Genomic DNA, 23781 nt, shown 5'->3' with positions numbered 1-23781 from the left:
TACAAAATGTGCAATAACGACATGAAAATAGGATTTAGGATATGTAAAAAGAACAAAGGATCAATGTAGAGTATCTTTTGGAGGTTCCATCATTTGATTATTTGAAAAACAGAATCTTCTTAGAATATCCTTAAAATAAAATTACCCAATTTTCAAAAATATATACAGAAAAGAATTAAGACTTTTTTTTTGTTTATAAAATAATGTTGTACGCAAATAAAACTTTTAAACTAACCAATGAGCATTTGGTTTAACAGTATGGTGGTGATCCGTTTCTACATATTAATGAATTATCATCATCTATCTATCATCTATCATCATCATCTACATACATAAATCGGTAATTTAAGTCTGACGTGTCAGTAGCTTAGGGCCTAATTAGGCCTTCTAATTACGAGATTAAAAGTAGATTAAATCTGAAAATAATAAAAAAAATTACACGTGTCTTTCTAAGTCCCTTGTGAATCAGTTTTATTAGGGGTCGCTCATGACTTTTCTTATCAAATCATCCCCTTTTTCTGTTACTCTCTCTCTCTTCAAAAAAGAAAACTACCACATCCTGTTCACCTTCGATTGTGTGTTCATCTCGCCGTATTAGGCGACACAACTACCACCAATGAATCTTTCATGTTTTTCTTGACAATACCGTACACATTTTTTCTATTAACGACAAATTTTTTGAGACCGCCGGAAACATCTCCGGTGACTGGAATGTCGATGAAGAAGACGTCGTTAATACGTTCCCCTAACATCTATGCAGATATCGGTCTTAAGTTGTTATTCAATTCGCCAACTCCTTCAATACTCACAGATCAGGTACGTTTGCTACACCTTTCGACTATTGCTGTTTGAGACGATAGATAAGGGTCAGCGGTTAGGGTTTTTGTTTCTTTTAATTTACAGGTTTGAATTGATTATGTTTTGGCTTTGGGTTATGCCCACAAAGTGTTTGATAAAATGCCTTTAAACTTTTGAATGTAAGTGTTTGAATTTTTGTTTACTAATAATTTGTAGATAATGGTGAATAATTGTTGTTACAACTAATCTTTGATGTTTGAATTGATTATGTAAGTTCATATTTCAGGTACCATGTTTATTTCGTTTATGTCATATAATAATTGAGTTTATCATATTTCGTTTTTGTCAGGTCTTTGATTTTGTATTTAGTTAATGTTTACTCTTTCATATGCGCCATGTCTGACCTGGAAGAGAATGGTGTTGATCGTATGTTTGACTTGGGTTACATACAACTGAAAATGACATGAGTGAATTAATTTGCAAGGTTTAGTTCATTATATTACACTTCATCTAAAGAATTGATTAAAAGTGGAAAAATTCGCATGGGCATTTATATATTTATCTAACGAAAGACGTTAATGTCTATTCAACACAACCCATATCGACTCATTCGAGAAAAATGGTTGAACTGACCACCTGTGTTATTTTATAGTGTAAATTATTTTCTGATACATCCATAGAACCTACAATTATTCTATGTGTGTCTACTAACTGTGTAGGAAACTGATCGTGTTAAGGCAAATGCGTTCATTCAGAGTGAAGCTTCATGGTCATAAAATGCAGTATGAGTTTTTAAAACTTGTTGCTGCAAATCAGGTTCTTATCAACTTTGTTCACTTCCGCTATTAAATAATAAATAAATTTTCTTCTTTTCGCTTGACTGAAAACCTTACATTTTTGTTGACAATATATTGGTATTAGTGGTTTGCGTTTGGTTATAAATAATAAGAAGTCGGGTTAAAATAATGATTTTGAAAGTTATATACTTTAAAGGGGTTTGTTCGTCCATTTTAACCCTTTGACCCATTTAGATTATTTAGTGTCAAATTTAGCATTTGTTGATTTGAATACGCCCATTATGATTTCTTAAACGAATTGGCAAGTTATCGCGTTTTAAAATGATTTTTTAAGCCTATTTTGGTTAACGTGTAAGTTTTTACCCATTTTGGCGATAAGTGTCTATTTTGATCCATTTGCTAACTTCTGGAAATTTGAAGTTATAAACACATTTAGGATGTGATATTTAGAGCTAGCTAACAACTTCATTAATGAAAAACTTATTAACTATAGTGGTATACTGAATAATACAACGCAAATCCAACGCTTCGCCTAAAAAGAACCCAATACAAAAATGCCGATCAAGAAAAGAAAAGGAACAGTGAGACACTGTCATACTTGCTGGCTCAAAAACCTCAGCTTTACAAAGTAAATCAACAAAACATTAAACAACTACATTCATTAACCAAAAAATAGAATGCGATTTTGCAGAAAGATTTCTTTACTTTCCAATGAACTGTTGACGAAGTGGATGACTGAAGAGCATGGTGTTATAACGCTTGCCACACTTGCAAAAAGAGACTCGAGATATTCAGTGAAGGCGCTGCCTCGATCAAGGGATGCAAGACGACAACAGGTACAAAATCAAATGCTTATGCTCCTTAGACAATAGACTTTGCAGTTTAGCACTTCTATGATTTCTATCACTCAAATATGTATCTACCTCTTAAACAAAGCATGTAGTTTTGGACGTACAAAAACACAAGTATGCTAAAATATGCTCAATAAATAAATAAAGTTGATAGCGAGGAAAGTTGATTTTTTTTTATTTATTATTATTATTATTTTTTTTTTGAAATAAAAAGCATAATCAAGTAGTAGTTTTTGGTGGGTGGTGGTGTAGTGATACTTATACTATTATGGATGGGCCATACAACTATGGCGATAGTGGCGGTTGTTATGAGTTTGAGAGTGGTGGGGTGGTGATGACAAGAGACTCAAAACTAAGGCTAAGATGTACTGTTGATGTTAATGTTAATCGTTCCGTTTTATAAAATTAATACGTGATTGCATAAACGATTAAATTTTTTGATTTTTATGAACATTTTTTTAATCTTTTGAGACTACATAAACAATTAAAAGTTTTTATTTTTATGAAATTTTTTGTACATATGATTTTTTTTTTTTTTTTTTTTTTTATCTTTTGATGATGAAATGGTTTAAGTTAATTAGAGTGATTGTGAAAATTAAGCTAATTAGATTTCATTTTATTTATTTTTTTCAGACTCAGATCACATATATTCATGTTATTAAAGAATCTTTTCTTCCAAAAGTCTTTATCAGATTGCAAAAAGTTTAGAAGTCCTTCAATTTTTCTGAAACTATCATAACAGTCGTGTTGCTGCTTCAACTACGGATACCAAAGAAACCGAAGAATATGATGTAAGAGCCGATGATTCTGTCAATGTGTCACGAGGAAAATACCATCTAGACTCTTGAAGTTCCTTGTGCTTGCAATGGCGGCCTCATGGCAATACTTACGTTTATATCAAGGGGGTTCGTTTGATATGCATTTGCTTATATATTATGTATTGTTGTTATAGTAGCGAATGTGTTGTAGCATGGTACTAGCTATAAGATTACCCTGCATTGGTTGTTTATTGTATCTCGAAAATTATAAAAATTGTGGCATGACTTTCGTTCGTGTTTTATCATGACTGACGAAGAGGAAGCCAGGCTCATGCGTGATACTAAAATGTTGTAATTTTACAATTTTCTCATAGGATGTGTGTTAAGTGGTGTCACAATGAGAAACGAGAAATAACTTTCAAAGAACTTTCAACTGGTCGCTTCTGATGTCCACATTTACCGTGAGTGTAAAGTTTACGAATTTACTCTTTTGTTTAGAAATATAATGATGCATCCTTATATGGTTTAATTTTGAATCTTTGGCCAAGTGGTATTTAATACTCAACCTGCAAAATACCGTAAGACTTACTGTTGTCTCTTTATTCTGTTTGTACTTTGTAGTTTATGACGAAGGAGGGTATGCAGGACAGGGTGTCTAATGGGTCATGACAGGCTGAGGGAATAGCTAATATATTTTGTCCACTTTTTTGATTGTATAAACGTTACATATATTAGATACGAAGATATGATCAAAAAAAGTAATTATTATAATATTGATAAAATTTATTAGAAAAAACTAATTAGGAGGTTACAAACACTTGGTTATGGCAACGTCTACTCTTAACACACTAACCTGTATCCTATTCTATTAAGTTAGCATTATTATGATTTAACCTGAATTAAGGTGTTTTAAGTTGAACAGTTTGAAGTTACCACTCTTTACAATAGCCTATGTTCGTGTTGGTGATTTATGGTATCCAAGTATTCCTTCTAATTGCTCATATTTTGATTGCAGGTTTGTCCCTACAGCTTCGTATATGGTTCATCTTTGGTTGATTGGCATCGTATATTTGCACATACAAAGTATCTTCCTGATTATATGAATCATCCACATGATTTCTGCATGACATAGATATAAGTAACATGGGATCAGTATCAAAATCCATCTATCAAAACAAATGAACAAGTACAGTACATATTATGAATACAATCAGATAGTAGAGTTATTTAATACTTCGGTTTGATATTAATTTTTTTTATGTGGTATGGTTACATGTGTATCTTTTCAACTGCAGGCCAATCAAATCGATTGATTATATGATCTGTTTGCCTACACATGGTGCAGTAGTTGGAGCTTGGTTTGGGGCCTTGACCATGCTACTTGACTGTAAAAGGGTGTGGCAGGTGAAATGTCCCGTTAATATTGATTATAAACGTTCCATATTAATTGATTTCGTTGCGAGGTTTTGACCTCTATATGAGACGTTTTTCAAAGACTGTATTCATTTTTAAAACAACCATAACCTTTATTTTATCAATAAAGGTTTCAAAAGCATTACGTAGATTATCAAATAATGATAATAATCTAAAATATACTGTTTACACACGACCATTACATAATGGTTTACAATAGAAATATATTACATCGACATATGTTTCTTGAATGCAGTTTTTACACAATATCATATAAACATGGACTCCAAATCTTGTCCTTATTTTAGTATGCAACAGCGGAAGCTTTTAGTATTCACCTGAGAATAAACATGCTTTAAATGTCAACAAAAATGTTGGTGAGTTATAGGTTTAACCTACATATATCAAATCGTAACAATAGACCACAAGATTTCATATTTCAATATACATCCCATACATAGAGATAAAAATCATTCATATGGTGAACACCTGGTAACCGACATTAATAAGATGCATATATAAGAATATCCCCATCATTCCGGGACACCCTTCGGATATGATATAAATTTCGAAGTACTAAAGCATCCGGTACTTTGGATGGGGTTTGTTAGGCCCAATAGATCTATCTTTAGGATTCGCGTCAATTAGGGTGTCTGTTCCCTAATTCTTAGATTACCAGACTTAATAAAAAGGGGCATATTCGATTTCAATAATTCAACCATAGAATGTAGTTTCACGTACTTGTGTCTATTTTGTAAATCATTTATAATACCTGCATGTATTCTCATCCCAAAAATATTAGATTTTAAAAGTGGGACTATAACTCACTTTCACCGATTTTTACTTCGTCGGGAAGTAAGACTTGGCCACTGGTCGATTCACGAACCTATAACAAATATGTACATATATATCAAAGTATGTTCAAAATATATTTACAACATTTTTAATACGTTTTACTGTTTTAAGTTTATTAAGTCAGCTGTCCTTGTTAGTAACCTACAACTAGTTGTCCATAATTAGATGTACAGAAATAAATCGATATATATTATCTTGAATCAATCCACGACCCAGTGTATACACATCTCAGGCTAGATCACAACTCAAAGTATATATATTTTTGGAATCAACCTCAACCCTGTATAGCTAACTCCAACATTACTGAATATAGAGTGTCTATGGTTGTTCCAAATAATATATATACATGGGTCGATATGATATGTCAAAACATTTGCATACGTGTCTATGGTATCCCAAGATTACATAATATATTAGAATATATGTATAATACAATATAAGTTAGCTAGGATATGATTTGCATAGATTTATTAAACATTTCCCGTAGCTAAAAAGATCAAAAATATCCAATCTTGTTTTACCCATAACTTCTTCGTTTTAAATCCGTTTTGAGTGAATCCAATTGCTATGGTTTCATATTGAACTTAAGTTTATTAATCTACACAGAAAAAGTATAAGTTTATAGTCAGAATTATAGGTTACAAGTCGTTTTTGTAAAGGTAGTCATTTCAGTCGAAAGAACGACGTCTAGATGACCATTTTGGAAAACATACTATCCACTTTGAGTTTAACCATGATTTTTGGATATAGTTTCATGTTCATAAGAAAAATCATTTTCCCAGAAGAACAACTTTTAAATCAAAATTTATCATAGTTTTTAATTAACTAACCCAAAACAGCCCGCGGTGTTACTACAACGGCGTATATCCGGTTTTACGGTGTTTTTCGTGTTTTCCGGTTTTAAATCATTAAGTTAGCATATCATATTGATATAGAACATGTGTTTAGTTGATTTTAAAAGTCAAGTTAGAAGGATTAACTTTTATTTGCGAACAAGTTTAGAATTAACTAAACTATGTTCTAGTGATTTCAAGTTTAAACTTTCGAATAAGATAGCTTTATATGTATGAATCGAATGATGTTATGAACATCATTACTACCTCAAGTTTTCTGGATAAAACTATTGGAAATGAGAAAAATGGATCTAGCTTCAAAGGATCCTTGGATGGCTTGAAAGTTCTTGAAGCAGAATCATGACACGAAAACAAGTTCAAGTAAGATTTCCACTCGAAATAAGATTGTTATAGTTATAGAAATTGAATCAAAGTTTGAATATGAGTATTACCTTGTATTAGAAAGATATCTTACTATAAATAAGAAAGATTTCTTGAAGTTGGATGATCACTTTACAAGATTGGAAGTAAGCTAGCAAACTTGGAAGTATTCTTGATTTTATGAAACTAGAACTTATAGAATTTATGAAGAACACTTAGAACTTGAAGATAGAACTTGAGAGAGATCACTTAGATGAAGAAAATTGAAGAATGAAAGTGTTTGTAGGTGTTTTTGGTCGTTGGTATATGGATTAGATATAAAGGATGTGTAATTTTGTTTTCATGTAAATAAGTCATGAATGATTACTCATATTTTTGTAATTTTATGAGATATTTCATGCTAGTTGCCAAATGATGGTTCCCACATGTGTTAGGTGACTCACATGGGCTGCTAAGAGCTGATAATTGGAGTGTATATACCAATAGTACATACATCTAAAAGCTGTTTATTGTACGAGTACGAATACAGGTGCATACGAGTAGAATTGTTGATGAAACTGAACGAGGATGTAATTGTAAGCATTTTTGTTAAGTAGAAGTATTTTGATAAGTGTCTTGAAGTCTTTCAAAAGTGTATGAATACATATTAAAACACTACATGTATATACATTTTAACTGAGTCGTTAAGTCATCGTTAGTCGTTACATGTAAATGTTGATTTGAAACCTTTAAGTTAACGATCTTGTTAAATGTTGTTAACCCAATGTTTATTATATCTAATGAGATGTTAAATTATTATATTATCATGATATTATGATATATTAATATATCTTAATATGATATATATACATTTAAATATCGTTACAACGATAATCGTTACATATATGTCTCGTTTCGAAATCATTAAGTTAGTAGTCTTGTTTTTACATATGTAGTTCATTGTTAACACACTTAATGATATATTTAAATATCATTTTATCATGTTATATAAAGTGTATCAATATCTTAATATGATACATATGTATTTAGTAGACGTTATCATAACGATAATCGTTATATATATCATTTCGAGTTTCTTAACTTAGTAATCTCATTTCTTATGTATATCACACATTGTTAATATACTTAGTGAGATAATTACTCATCATAATCTCATGTCAACCATATATATATGTCTATATATACCACAACATGTAGTTTTTACAAATTTGTAACGTTCGTGAATCGCCGGTCAACTTGGGTGATCAATTGTCTATATGAAACTTATTTCATTTAATCAAGTCTTAACAAGTTTGATTGCTTAAAACGTTGGAAACATTTAGTCATGTAAATATCAATCTCAATTAATATATATAAACATGGAAAAGTTCGGGTCACTACAGTACCTACCCGTTAAATAAATTTTGTCTCGAAATTTTAAGCTGTTGAAGGTGTTGACGAATCTTCTAGAAATAGATGCGGGTATTTCTTCTTCATCTGATCTTCACGCTCCCAGGTGAACTTGGGTCCATCGAACCTTAACAATCGGTATCTTGTTTTGCTTAAGTCTTTTAACCTCACGATCCATTATTTCGACGGGTTCTTCAATGAATTGAAGTTTTTCATTGATTTGGATTTCATCCAACGAAATAGTGAGATCTTCTTTAGCAAAACATTTCTTCAAATTCGAGATGTGGAAAGTGTTATGTACCGCCGCGAGTTGTTGAGGTAGCTCCAGTTGGTAAGCTACTGGTCCGACACGATCTATAATCTTGAATGGTCCAATGTACCTTGGATTTAGTTTCCCCCGTTTTACCAAATCGAACAACGCCTTTCCAAGGTGAAACCTTAAGCATGACCATTTCTCCAATTTCAAACTCTATATCTTTTCTTTTACTGTACGCGTAGCTCTTTTGTCGACTCTGGGCGGTTTTCAATCGTTGTTGAATTTGGATGATTTTCTCGGTAGTTTCTTGTATTATCTCCGGACCCGTAATCTGTCTATCCCCCACTTCATTCCAACAAATCAGAGACCTGCACTTTCTACCATAAAGTGCCTCAAACGGCGCCATCTCAATACTAGAATGATAACTGTTGTTGTAGGAAAATTCTGCTAACGGTAGGTGTCGATCCCAACTGTTTCCGAAATCAATAACACATGCTCGTAGCATGTCTTCAAGCGTTTGTATCGTCCTTTCACTCTGCCCATCAGTTTGTGGATGATAGGTAGTACTCATGTCTAGACGAGTCCCCAATGCTTGTTGTAACGTCTGCCAGAACCTTGAAACAAATCTACCATCCCTATCAGAGATAATAGAGATGGGTATTCCATGTCTGGAGACAACCTCCTTCAAATACAATCGCGCCAACTTCTCCATTTTGTCATCTTCTCTCATTGGCAGGAAGTGTGTTAACTTGGTGAGACGAACAACTATTACCCAAATAGTATCATAACCACTTGCAGTCCTTAGCAATTTAGTAATGAAATCCATGGTAATGTTTTTCCATTTCCATTCCGGGATTTCATGTTGTTGTAGTAGACCTGATGGTTTCTGATGTTCAGCTTTGACCTTAGAACACGTCAAACATTCTCCTACATATTTAGCAATATCGGCTTTCATACCCGGCCACCAAAAGTGTCTCTTGAGATCTTTATACATCTTCCCCGCTCCGGGATGTATTGAATATCTGGTTTTATGTGCTTCTTTAAGTACCATTTCTCTCACATCTCCAAACCTTGGTACCCAAATTCTATCAGCCCTATATCGGGTTCCGTCTTCCCGAATATTAATATGTTTCTCTGATCCTTTGGGTATCTCATTCTTCAACTTTCCTTCTTTTACAACCCCCTGTTGCGCCTCCTTTATTTGAGTAGTAAGGTTAGTACAAATAATTATATTCATAGCTTTTACTCGTATAGGTTCTCTGTCCTTTCTACTCAAAGCGAAAGCTACCACATTCGCCTTCCCCGTGTGGTATCGAATCTCAAAATCATAATCATTCAACAGTTCAATCCACCTGCGTTGTCTCATATTCAGTTGCTTCTGATTAAATATATGTTGGAGACTTTTGTGGTCGGTATATATAATACTTTTGACTCCATATAAATAATGCCTCCAAGTCTTTAATGCAAAAACAACAGCACCCAATTCCAAATCGTGAGTTGTATAATTTTGCTCGTGAATCTTCAATTGTCTAGACGCATAAGCAATCACCTTCGTTCGTTGCATTAATACACAACCGAGAACTTTCTTTGATGCGTCACAATAAATCACAAAATCATCATTCCCTTCAGGCAATGACAATATAGGTGCCGTAGTTAGCTTTTTCTTCAATAACTGAAACGCCTTCTCTTGTTCATCCTTCCATTCAAATTTCTTCCCTTTATGCGTTAATGCAGTCAAGGGTTTTGCTATTTTGGAGAAATCTTGGATGAATCTTCTGTAGTAACCAGCCAATCCTAAAAATTGACATATATGCTTCGGAGTTTTTGGGGTTTCCCACTTTTCAACGGTTTCGATCTTTGCCGGGTCCACCTGGATACCTTCTTTGTTCACTATATGACCGAGAAATTGAACTTCTTCCAACCAAATTGCACACTTTGAAAACTTAGCGTACAGTTTTTCTTTCCTCAATACTTCTAGCACTTTTCTCAAATGTTCTTTGTGCTCTTGATCATTCTTTGAGTAAATAAGTATGTCATCGATGAAAACAATGACAAACTTGTCAAGATATGGCTCACACACTCGGTTCATAAGGTCCATGAACACAGCTGGTGCGTTAGTCAATCCAAACGGCATAACCATAAACTCGTAATGACCATAACGCGTCCTAAAAGCAGTTTTTGGAATATCATCCTCCTTTACTCGCATTTGATGATATCCAGAACGTAAATCGATTTTCGAATAAACCGACGAGCCTTGTAGTTGATCAAATAAGTCGTCAATTCTCGGTAGTGGATAACGGTTTTTGATGGTAAGTTTATTCAACTCTCTGTAGTCAATACACAACCTAAATGTACCATCCTTCTTCTTGACAAACAAAATAGGAGCTCCCCATGGTGATGTGCTTGGTCGAATGAAACCACGTTCTAATAGTTCTTGCAGTTGGCTTTGCAGTTCTTTCATCTCGCTGGGTGCGAGTCTATAAGGAGCACGAGCTATTGGTGCAGCTCCTGGTACAAGATCTATTTGAAATTCAACGGATCGATGTGGGGGTAATCCCGATAATTCTTTCGGAAATACATCGGGAAATTCTTTTGCGACGGGAACATCATTGATGCTCTTTTCTTCAGTTTGTACTTTCTCGACGTGTGCTAGAACAGCATAGCAACCTTTTCTTATTAGTTTTTGTGCCTTCAAATTACTAATAAGATGTAGCTTCGTGTTGCCCTTTTCTCCGTACACCATTAAGGGTTCTTCTTCTTCTCGTACAATGCGAATTGCATTTTTGTAACATACGATCTCTGCTTTTATCTCCTTCAGCCAGTCCATGCCAACTATTACAACAAAACTCCCTAACTCTACTGGTATCAAATCAATCTTAAATATTTCGCTACCCAGTTTAATTTCTCGATTCCGGCATATATAATCTGCTGAAATTAATTTACCGTTTGCTAATTCGAGTAAAAATTTACTATCCAACGGCGTCAATGGACAACTTAATTTAGCACAAAAATCTCTACTCATATAGCTTCTATCCGCACCCGAATCAAATAAAACGTAAGCAGATTTATTGTCAATAAGAAACGTACCCGTAACAAGCTTCGGGTCTTCCTGTGTCTCTGCCGCATTAATATTGAAAACTCTTCCGCGGCCTTGTCCATTCGTGTTCTCCTGATTCGGGCAATTTCTAATAATGTGGCCCGGTTTTCCACATTTATAACAAACTACATTGGCATAACTTGCTCCGACACTACTTGCTCCGCCATTACTCGTTCCGACACCATTTGTTCCTTTCGTTCTGTTAACCCCTGGTCCGTATACCTCACACTTCGCCACGCTATGACCATTTCTTTTACACTTGTTGCAAAATTTGGTGCAGAACCCCGAGTGATACTTTTCACACCTTTGGCATAGTTGCTTCTGATTGTTGTTGTTGTTGCGGTTGTTATTGTTATTGGGATGATTGTTGTAGTTGTTGTTGTTGTTTTACCGTTTGTTGTAGTTGCAATTGATGTTGCGATTGTTGGGATAGTTGTTGTTGTTTTGGTGACTCTTATCACCGTTTTCCTCCCACTTTCTTTTGACTAGCTTCACGCTGGCCTCTTCGGCCTCCTGTTCTTTAATTCTTCCCTCAATCTGGTTCACTAGTTTGTGAGCCATTCTACATGCCTTTTGTATGGAGGCAGGCTCGTGTGAACTTATATCTTCTTGGATTCTCTCCGGTAACCCTTTCACAAACGCATCAATCTTCTCTTCCTCATCTTCGAACGCTCTCGGACACAATAGGCACAATTCTGTGAATCGTCTTTCGTACGAAGTAATATCGAATCCCTGTGTTCATAACCCTCTAAGTTCTGACTTGAGCTTATTGACCTCGGTTCTAGGACGGTACTTCTCGTTCATCAAGTGCTTGAATGCTGACCACGGTAGCGCGTAAGCAGCATCTTGTCCCACTTGCTCTAGATAGGTATTCCACCATGTTAACGCAATACCTGTGAATGTATGCGTAGCATACTTCACTTTGTCTCCTTCATCACACTTACTTATGGCAAAGACCGATTCAAATTTCTCGGTCCACCGTTTCAATCCGATTGGTCCTTCGGTCCCATCAAATTCTGAAGGTTTGCAGGCAGTGAATTCCTTGTAGGAGCATCCTACACGATTTCTTGCGCCGTTAGCTGTATTGCTAGATTCAGAGTTATTGTTGGTATGTAGTGTAGTGACCCGAACTTTTCCATGTTTATATATATATTAAATGAAATTGTTATGATTAAGTGTTTCCAACATGTTAAGCAATCAAACTTGTTAAGACTTGATTAATTGAAATAGGTTTCATATAGACAATTGACCACCCAAGTTGACCGGTGATTCACGAACGTTAAAACTTGTAAAAACTATATGATGACATATATATGGTTATATATATAGTTAACATGATATTATGATAAGTAAACATATCATTAAGTATATTAATAATGAACTACATATGTAAAAACAAGACTACTAACTTAATGATTTTGAAACGAGACATATATGTAACGATTATCGTTGTAACGACATTTAATGTATATATATCATATTAAGAGATATTCGTACATCATAATATCATGATAATATAATAATTTAAAATCTCATTTGATATTATAAACATTGGGTTAACAACATTTAACAAGATCGTTAACCTAAAGGTTTCAAAACAACACTTACATGTAACGACTAACGATGACTTAACGACTCAGTTAAAATGTATATACATGTAGTGTTTTAATATGTATTCATACACTTTTGAAAGACTTCAAGACACTTATCAAAATACTTCTACTTAAGAAAAATGCTTACAATTACATCCTCGTTCAGTTTCATCAACAATTCTACTCGTATGCACCCGTATTCGTACTCGTACAATACACAGCTTTTAGATGTATGTACTATTGGTATATACACTCCAATGATCAGCTCTTAGCAGCCCATGTGAGTCACCTAACACATGTGGGAACCATCATTTGGCAACTAGCATGAAATATCTCATAAAATTACAAAAATATGAGTAATCATTCATGACTTATTTACATGAAAACAAAATTACATATCCTTTATATCTAATCCATACACCAACGACCAAAAACACCTACAAACACTTTCATTCTTTAATTTTCTTCATCTAATTGATCTCTCTCAAGTTCTATCTTTAAGTTCTAAGTGTTCTTCATAAATTCTACAAGTTCTAGTTTCATAAAATCAAGAATACTTCCAAGTTTGCTAGCTTACTTCTAATCTTGTAGAGTGATCATCCAACCTCAAGAAATCTTTCTTATTTACAGTAAGATATCTTTCTAATACAAGAACTTTCAAGCCATCCAAGGATCCTTTGAAGCTAGATCCATTTTTCTCATTTACAATAGTTTTATCCAGAAAACTTGAGGTAGTAATGATGTTCATAACATCATTCGATTCATACATATAAAGCTATCTTATTCGAAGGTTTAAACTTGAAATCACTAGAACATAGTTTAGTTAATTCTAAACTTGTTCGCAAACAAAAGTTAATCCTTCTAACTTGACTTTTAAAATCAACTAAACACATGTTCTATATCTATATGATATACTAACTTAATGATTTAAAACCGGAAAACACGAAAAACACCGTAAAACCGGATATACGCCGTTGTAGTAACACCGCGGGCTGTTTTGGGTTTGATAATTAAAAAATATGATAAACTTTGATTTAAAAGTTGTTCTTCTGGGAAAATGATTTTTCTTATGAACATGAAACTATATCCAAAAATCATGGTTAAACTCAAAGTGGAAGTATGTTTTTCAAAATGGTCATCAAGACGTCGTTCTTTCGACTGAAATGACTACTTCTTACAAAAACGACTTGTAACTTATATTTCCGACTATAAACCTATACTTTTTATGTTTAGATTCATAAAATAGAGTTCAATATGAAACCATAGCAATTTGATTCACTCAAAACGGATTTAAAATGAAGAAGTTATGGGTAAAACAAGATTGGATATTTTTTTATTTTAGTAGCTACGGGAAATATTAACAATTCTATACAAATCATATCCTAGCTAACTTATATTGTATTATACATGTATTCTAATATATTATGTAATCTTGGGATACCATAGACACGTATGCAAATGTTTTGACATATCATATCGACCCATCTATATATATTATTTGGAACAACCATAGACACTCTATATGCAGTAAAGTCGGAGTTAGCTATACAGGGTTGAGGTTGATTCCAAAAATATATATAGTTTGAGTTGTGATCTAGCCTGAGACGTGTATACACTGGGTCGTGGATTGATTCAAGATAATATATATCGATTTATTTATGTACATCTAATTGTGGACAACTAGTTATAGGTTACTAACGAGGACAGCTGACTTAATAAACTTAAAACATTAAAACGTATTAAAAATGTTGTAAATGTTGTAAATTTAGTAGTTAAATATGGATGGTATTTAGTCAAATATGGATAGTAAAATTTGTACTATATATATGTGCATAATGTAAGTTACAAAAACACACATATACATTAAATACATCACACCTCTCTTCAACCTCTTTCTCTCCTATATCTTCTACAACACATCTCTCTTTTGTTGGTTCTTTCAATTTGAATATATTGAACCAGACCACTAAAGGTAGTTATAAGCCTACTGAAATATAACACGTTATCAGCACGAAGTGCTCCGTATAATCAAGGTTTATCTAAGCAAGCACACGTCACTAATCAAGGTAAGAAATTATCTAACTTTTATTAACTTCACTAACATTTATATTTATGTTATTTAAGTTATATATGGTCGGTTATACCGCCTGAATTATATTTCTGTAATCTAACTTTTATTAACTTCACTAACATTTATATTTATGTTATTTAAGTTATATATGGTCGGTTATACCGCCTGAATTATATTTTCTGTAATCTAACTCTTATTAACTTCACTAACATTTATATTTATGTTAATAAGACCTCATGATTGTACGCAACACGTCATTTGACAACACGGTACTTTATGTACGCAACACGTCATTTGACAACACGGTACCATGGGTCGAGATTAATTCTGATCAATACGAATACGATGGGGTCTTTATATGTTATCTAACATTTATGATTACTTATGCAATTAATCATTATTTATTTCATGCATACTAATGTTTATTCTTAAAAGTAAATCTTAAAAGTTAAAATAAGAAAAAATAGTTTGTATTTTTATTAAAAGTAAATCTTAAAAGTTAAAATAAGAAAAAGTAGTTTGTATTTTTATTAAAAGTAAATCTTAAAAGTTAAAATAAGAAGAAAAAAAATCTTGTCCTTTATATTACTCATACGCGTTTTGATATAGTGACTTTATTCGTTAACGTCAACTAACGACGTTACAACGGTCATATATACATAACGGTTGTTAACGTCAACTGACGACGTTACAACAACTATATTTTTCAAATATAAAATAAACATCTCCGTTTTCACATTTTCACAAATCAATCTTCATTTTTCAGATTACTACTCTCAAAAAGTTTTTTGTAAAAATGATTCACACAAGGATGATTTTTCCTATTGTATTGGTCATATTAACTATCATCATTGTTGCTAATATACCACCGGGTGAACCTATATTCTATCCTGCCCTTGTGGTTTTATTATTTGTAATCATACCATTATTCTGTTATTTGCTACTTATGAATTTAAAATGATTCTAATTTCATTTTATTATTTGTCTATGAATAGAAGTTGATTATGATTATGATTTATGTTATTCATCTTTTTGATAATAGAAAATGTCGAATTTGAAAAGGCTTAAATTTGCTCATTTAGAACAAGTGTGAACAACTACTTAACATAGGTTATGAATGTAGAAAAACATCTCGAATCAAACGGTATTTTAGAAACCCTGAATGAAAATAACAATTATTCCGAACAAGAGAAAGCAATAGTAAGTATTTTTCTTAGCAAACATATTGACGAGTCCTTAGAATCTACATATTATATGATCGAAAATCCAAGTGTATTATGGAAAATACTCAAAGATAGATACGATATTAATTATCAAAAAAAAAAAAAAAATAACGGTGATCCATGAAAGAATAAAATTAAAGATATTAGTAGACGCTCTTATAAGAATTTCGGAGATTCTTATTAATGATCTGGTAACGTGGATCATCAGTCTAGTATTTCTTGAATACATGAACATCTTGTTTAGCTCTACAAATAAGTCCCAAAAAGAAAAGAAAACGAGAGTGAATCTGTTGACAAATCTTGATTAAATTAACCCTGAGCTACCTTGAGACTTGAATGGTTTGAATTTTCTAAGATGCCTAGTTTTTTTTATGTATCACTCATAAATAAATGGTTTTAGACCATAACGCATATGTTTTATTAAATGTTATCTTTTATGTACTTCAGATTATAACTTGTTTGCAGGTAATATAATTTGATTATCTTGCTGAAATATAACTCATTATTTGCTTATCTTATTTGAAGTTTTAGTATGAATCCTGCTGAAATATAACATCAATTAAATGGTAAAGACCTATGTATTGCAGATAGTAGTAACATACACACTATGATCAAATCTAAGAAATATTTCATTGATTTAAATCAAATGAAGGAATTATAAATACTATATCAGCTCTTGCAAACTTGATATAAGGAACGAAAAAGGAAAAATTTCATATTACCAAATGGTACGAATTTTTTGGTAAACAATGTCTTGTTTTCTCCCAAATCAAAGAGAAATTTGTTAAGTTTCTCTGATATATATCATAATAGATATGATTATCAGTAAATGATAATCGAAAATGAGAAATATCTATGTAGCACCGAAAAGCGCATATGATAAAAAGCGCATATGATAAAAAGCGCATATGATGAAAAGCGCAGCGTATAGGATTAAAAGCGCATATGATAAAAAGCGCATATGATGAAAAGCGCAGCGCATATGATTAAAAGCGCATATGATAAAAAGCGCATATGATGAAAAGCGCAGCGCATAGGATTAAAAGCGCATATGATAAAAAGCGCATATGATGAAAAGCGCAGCGCATATGATTAAAAGCGCATATGATAAAAAGCGCATATGATGAAAAGCGCAGCGCATATAATTAAAAGCGCATATAATGAAAAGTGCATATGACGAAAAGCGCAGCACATATAATTAAAAGCGCATATGGTGAAAATGATATATGATGAAAAGCACATATGGTGATTAATGAAAATCACATATGGTGATTAATGAAAAGCACATATAGTGATTAATGAAAAGCACATATAGTGATTAACGAAAAACACATATGGTGATTAATGAAAAGCACATATGGCGATTAATGAAAAGCACATTGAGAAATAATCACCAATGTTTCTTGAAAGAATTCAAGGGTATATATATGGACCAATTCATCCATCATGTGGACCATTTTTCTAATAGACGCATCTAACGCATGGTCTCATGTTTGTGTGTTATCAAGCCGTAATATGGCATTTGCAAAGTTTCTTGCACAAATTATTAAATTAAGAACACATTATTCTGATTACACCATTAAAAGGATGAGACTTGATAATGCTGGTGAGTTAACATCTCAAGCTTTTAATGATTATTATATGTCTACAAGGATTGTTGTTGAACATCCAGTTGCTCATGTGCATACACAAAATTGGTTTAGCTGAATCAATAGATAAACGCTTACAGCTAATAACTAGACAATTAGAAATGAGTACAAAACTCTCAATATTTATATGGGGACATGTAAATTTACATGATGTGACATTAATTCGCATTAAATCAAGTGCAAGTTATAATATTCTCCATTACCAACTTAATTTTGGTGGAGACCAAATATTTTCCATCTTAGAACATTTGGTTGTGCAGTGTATTTTTAATTGAACAATCACAACAAATGGTTCCTCAAAGAAGGATTGAAATATATGTTAGATATGAAACATCTTCAATCATAAGATATATTGAACCCATGACGGGTGATGTTTTTACAGCAAGTTTTGTCGATTGTCACTTTAATGAAATATTGTTCCCTATATTAGGGGGAGAAATGAAATATAAATAAAATGATGTTTCATGGTGTGAACATCAATTAAGGAATATTGATCATCGCACAAAAGAATGCGAAAAGAAAGTTCAAATATAATGCATATGCAAGAACTTGCAAATTAATTACTTTATGCATTTAAAGATACAAAAAATAAGTGACTAAATCATATATACCAGCAGTAAATGCTTCAGCTAGAATTGAAATTACAAAAGCTGGCAATAATATCACTCATGAGTCTTTGCTACGGCAGAAACGTGGGAGACCAATTGGTTCCAAAGATAAAAATCCCCGAAAAAGAAAATCAGCTGATAATGAGGTAAAAGAAAGTGTTCAAGAAGAACCACAAATCAATAATCCTTCTGCAGAGGATATTGATAAATGTAAATACATAAATTGCAATAAATTATGCAATATTATGAAACTGAAATGAAATGAAAAATCTTGATGAGATATTTTCATATAATGTTACAATGACATCATGAATAAAGATGATGATCTGGAATCAAAATCTGTCATTGAATATCAAAATAGACGTGATTGAACTCAACGGAAAGGAGCAATACGAGCTGAATTAGAATCGCTCAATAAAAGAAAAGTTTTTGGATCAATCGTTATCACTTTTAAAGATGTGAAACAATGGGATACAAATGAATTTTTATCCGAAAAGAAATGTGCAAATGAAGTTACAAGGCAAAACTAGACTTGTAACTCAAGATTTCCCACAAAGACCAGAAATGAATTAGGAGAAAAACTTATCCTCCTATAATGAATACAATTACTTATTAGATACTTAATCAACCTGGTAGTTATTTAAATGCATCTCATGGATGTTGTTACTACTTATCTGTATGGATCACTTAATAGTGATATATATATATATGAATATACCTGAAGGGTTAAGGTATCATAAGCATCTAATGCAAAACCCAAGGGAATATATTCCATTAAATCACAAAGATTTCTAAATGGGTTTATACAATCGGGACGTATGTGGTATAATCGATTAAATTACTACTTGATAAGAAAAGGGTATACATATAAACTTATTTGCACGTGTGTTTTATAAAAACAATGTTCGGATATGTGATCATAGCTGTTTATATCAATTATCTTAAATAAAGAAATCTATGAAGCCATTCAACTTCTAAAGAAAGATTAAAAAAAAATCAAGTATTACGTTGATTTACATATTGAGCATATAACTAATGACTTACTTATACATCAAACAACTTATACCAAAAAGATTTTAAAATATTTTAATATGGACAAGACAAAAACCATTAAGTACTCATATGGTTGTTAGATCTTAATATTGATACTAATCCATTTCATCCTCTAGAAGATCATGAAGATCTTCTTATATTTTAGTGCAATAGGGGCTCTTATGTATCTTACAAATTATACAAGATCTGACATTTCTTTTGCAGTTAATTTGTTGACAAGGTTCAACTCAGCCCCTACCAAAAGACATTGGAATCGAATCAAACAAATAGTTTGATACCTTCGGGGAACTACTGATTTATAATTATTTTATTCTAACAACTCGAAACAAGATTTGTTTGGTTATACAGATGCAGATTATTTATCTGATCTACATAAAGCTAAATCTCAAACTGGATATGTATTCCTAAATGGAGGCGCCGCAATATCATGACGTTCTCAAAACAAACACTTGTTGCAACATCATCAAATCATGCCGAAGTGATTGCATTACATGAAGCTACTCGGGAATGATTTTAGTTAAGATAAATGATACAAATCATTATTGATTCTTGTGGACTAGAACGCTATAAAAGCCTAACAACTATCTATGAAGATAATACAGCTTACATAGTACAAATGAAAGAAGAGTATCAAAAATGACAGAACAAAACATAAATGCTGACGAGGCGCTAAAGCTATAAACAGTCTTAACGGTCATAAGTTTGATAGAAAAGAATGGTATATTGGTAAGGCTCAGAAAAAGACTGAAAGGGAATAGGAATTGAAACAACAGTTTGAGCAAACCATGAAGGAGACTGTAGACAAATCACATGGGTCAAACTTGTACATAAAAGATTTAGATGATACAGTTTCAGATGAAAACCTCAGATTCTTCTCATATACTCAAGATCTCGTAAAAGACAACCAGATTAAAATGAGATACGTTCAATCAACAACTCTGCTGATCTTTATACCAAAGCACTGTCAATCGCTGTTTTCAAAACATACGTTCACAATATTGGCATGAGGCAAGTTCAAAAGATGTGACGACTCAGCGTTGTCTACTTGAGGGGGAGTCAACTCTATGCTGCCCTCTTTTTTCCTTAGCTAAAGTTTTATCCCACTGGGTTTTCCTTAGCAAGGTTTTTAACGAGGTAGTATTAATTGCTCTTTAAAAAAATTACCATCAAAGGGGGAGTGTTGTAAATTTAGTAGTTAAATATGGATGGTAATTAGTCAAATATGGATAGTAAAATTTGTACTATATATATGTGCATAATGTAAGTAACAAAAACACACATATACATTAAATACATCACACCTCTCTTCAACCTCTTTCTCTCCTATATCTTCTACAACACATCTCTCTTTTGTTGGTTCTTTCAATTTGAATATATTGAACCAGGCCACTAAAGGTAGTTATAAGCCTACTGAAATATAGCAGTAAATATATTTTGAACATACTTTGATATATATGTACATATTTGTTATAGGTTCGTGAATCGACCAGTGGCCAAATCTTACTTCCTGACGAAGTAAAAATTTGTGAAAGTGAGTTATAGTCCCACTTTTAAAATCTAATATTTTTGGGATGAGAATACATGCAGGTTTTATAAATGATTTACAAAATAGACACAAGTACGTGAAACTACATTCTATTGTTGAATTATCGAAATCGAATATGCCCCTTTTTATTAAGTCTGGTAATCTAAGAATTAGGGAACAGACACCCTAATTGTCGCGAATCCTAAAGATAGATCTATTGGGCCTAACAAACCCCATCCAAAGTACCGGATGCTTTAGTACTTCGAAATTTATATCATATCCGAAGGGTATCCCGGAATGATGGGGATATTCTAATATATGCATCTTGTTAATGTCGGTTACCAGGTGTTCACTATATGAATGATTTTTATCTCTTTGTATGGGATGTATATTGAAATATGAAATCTTGTGGTCTATTGTTACGATTTGATATATATATATATAGGTTAAACCTATAACTCACCAACATTTTTGTTGATGTTTTAAGCATGTTTATTCTCAGGTGATTATTAAGAGCTTCCGCTGTCGCATACTTAAATAAGAACAAGATTTGGAGTCCATGCTTGTATGATATTGTGTAAAAACTGCATTCAAGAAACTTATTTCGTTGTAACATATTTGTATTGTAAACCATTATGTAATAGTCGTGTGTAAACAGGATATTTTAGATTATCATTATTTGATAATCTACGTAAAGCTTTTTAAACCTTTATTGATGAAATAAAGGTTATGGTTTGTTTTAAAATGAATGCAGTCTTTGAAAAACGTCTCATATAGAGGTCAAAACCTCGCAACGAAATCAATTAATATGGAACGTTTTTAATCAATAAGAACGGGACATTTCAGTTGGTATCCGAGCGTTGGTCTTAGAGAACCAGAAAATTTGCATTAGTGTGTCTTATCGAGTTTGTTAGGATGCATTAGTGAGTCTGGACTTCGACCGTATTTTCTTTAAAAATGATTGCTTAACATTTTTGTTGGAAACTATATATTATTAACATGTAAATATTATGTGATATATTAATCTCTTAACGTGTTTGATATTATGTGATAGATGTCTACCTCTAGAACAAGTCCCATTGACTCACCTAATAATAATGAAGAGTCAAATGTAAGTTGGAATGATTCGTGGACTGATTCACAAGTTCCCGAAGAGGAATCGGAAGAAGAATCGGAACCGGAAGAAGAATCGGAACCGGAAGAAGAAAAAGAACCAGTGGGGGAAATAATAAAACGGTTAAGTAGAAGAAAATCCTCAACCAACCGACCAAAGTTAATTATGGTCAATGGTGTTTTCGCCAAGGAAGCAAAGTATTGGGAGGATTACAAATTCTCCGATGAATCGGATCCCGACAAGGATTCCGATGATGTTATAGAAATTACCCCAACACAATTTAATAAGGCAAAAGAGAACAATAAGGGAAAGGGCATAAAAATAGAGAAATTTGTTTCCAAACCCGATGAACTTTATATGTATCGTCAACACCCGTATTTCTTAAGTTGTGACAAAAACCCGGGAACCTCTAAACCACCAGGTTTTTCTAAACCAATGTGGAAAACGACGGCTCGTATTAGGGGAACATCATATATCCCTAGAAACTTGGCAAAACAAACCAAAACCGAAGAAAAAGAAACGAGCGAGTCGGAATAAGATAGTTGTATTCGTGTGGTGTAATATATGTAATATAGTGTGCTTATGTGTGACGATCGCTCCAAATCCATATGGACGAACACGTCAACATCTGGTCCCATTGCGAGGTATTTGACCTCTATGTGATACATTTTGTAACATTGTATTCGTTTGAAAAGGTATTTCATAAATGAATATATAAATTCCAGGTTTTTAACATCTGATGATTTCTACGTATAGACAATCACCATTTAAATGGTTTACAATAATACATCTGTTGACAATACAGTCAAAATAAGATACATGGTAATGGTTTGGTGAATGCAAGTTTCTTGTATATAGCATGTATGACTCCAAGCACATATCTTGTATCACGTATAAGCAAACAGCGGAAGACTTCTAGAATCCTGAGAATAAACATGCTTCAAGTGTCAACACAAAGGTTGGTGAGTTCATAGTTTTAATATTACACATAATCCGTATATCAATGTGGATTACAAAAGTTCAGTTGTTTTATTCAAAAAGTTTATCAATAGGTTTTACATAAAAGGTGGATCACAAGATTTCAGTTGTTTCATCCGAAACGTTTATCAATCGGTTCTACAAAATTGAGCACCCTGGTAACTAAACTTTAATGCTTATATTATTTGTACCCTTTGTATAATCATCTTAATAATACACGCAAACCAACGTGTACGCTTCTCAAATAGCATACGTCCGTTAAAAGGCTAGCGCTCTAGCTCGGACGGGGATATCAAGCCCTATGGATCCATATACTACTACTCGCGCCCACCAGTTCTTATAACTGGCAGTTACTAGTTACCAAAGCTAAGGGATTTTCGGTTCAAACTCAGTGTAGAATTTAGTATGTACTTGTATCCATTGCGTTTAAAATAAAGTGCATGTATTCTCAGCCCAAAAATATAGATTGCAAAAGCAATTAAAAAGGGAGCAAATGAAACTCACGCATATAAATATTGTATATCGGTTAATAAAGCATTT

General features: G+C 32.8%; 1 protein-coding gene and 1 long non-coding RNA gene across 4 annotated transcripts in view; both read left to right on the top strand.

Annotated features, from left to right (window-relative positions):
• The first annotated feature begins 532 nt into the window (after positions 1-532).
• Positions 533-3509, top strand: LOC139904371 (uncharacterized). 3 transcript variants are annotated; one of them, XR_011778761.1, is made up of 4 exons: positions 533-816; positions 904-1614; positions 2287-2431; positions 3080-3509. It is a non-coding gene; the product is annotated as an uncharacterized lncRNA (long non-coding RNA). The 3 variants fall into 3 exon arrangements; XR_011778760.1 differs by having other exon boundaries at positions 533-1614; XR_011778762.1 differs by having other exon boundaries at positions 533-1614; positions 2272-2431.
• Positions 3509-23781, top strand: part of LOC139843188 (glycerophosphocholine acyltransferase 1-like) — a 42621-nt gene continuing 22348 nt past the window's right edge. Inside the window, 3 exon segments of the mRNA XM_071833254.1 lie at positions 3509-3555; positions 4234-4287; positions 4500-4608. Of these exon segments, the coding sequence (XP_071689355.1) occupies positions 3509-3555; positions 4234-4287; positions 4500-4608 (210 nt within the window).

This window comes from Rutidosis leptorrhynchoides, chromosome 4, assembly GCF_046630445.1.
Source record: "Rutidosis leptorrhynchoides isolate AG116_Rl617_1_P2 chromosome 4, CSIRO_AGI_Rlap_v1, whole genome shotgun sequence".
Classification (NCBI taxonomy): domain Eukaryota; kingdom Viridiplantae; phylum Streptophyta; class Magnoliopsida; order Asterales; family Asteraceae; genus Rutidosis; species Rutidosis leptorrhynchoides.
Note: the sequence above shows the minus strand (reverse complement) of the source record. Positions and strands in the feature narration are given on the sequence as shown.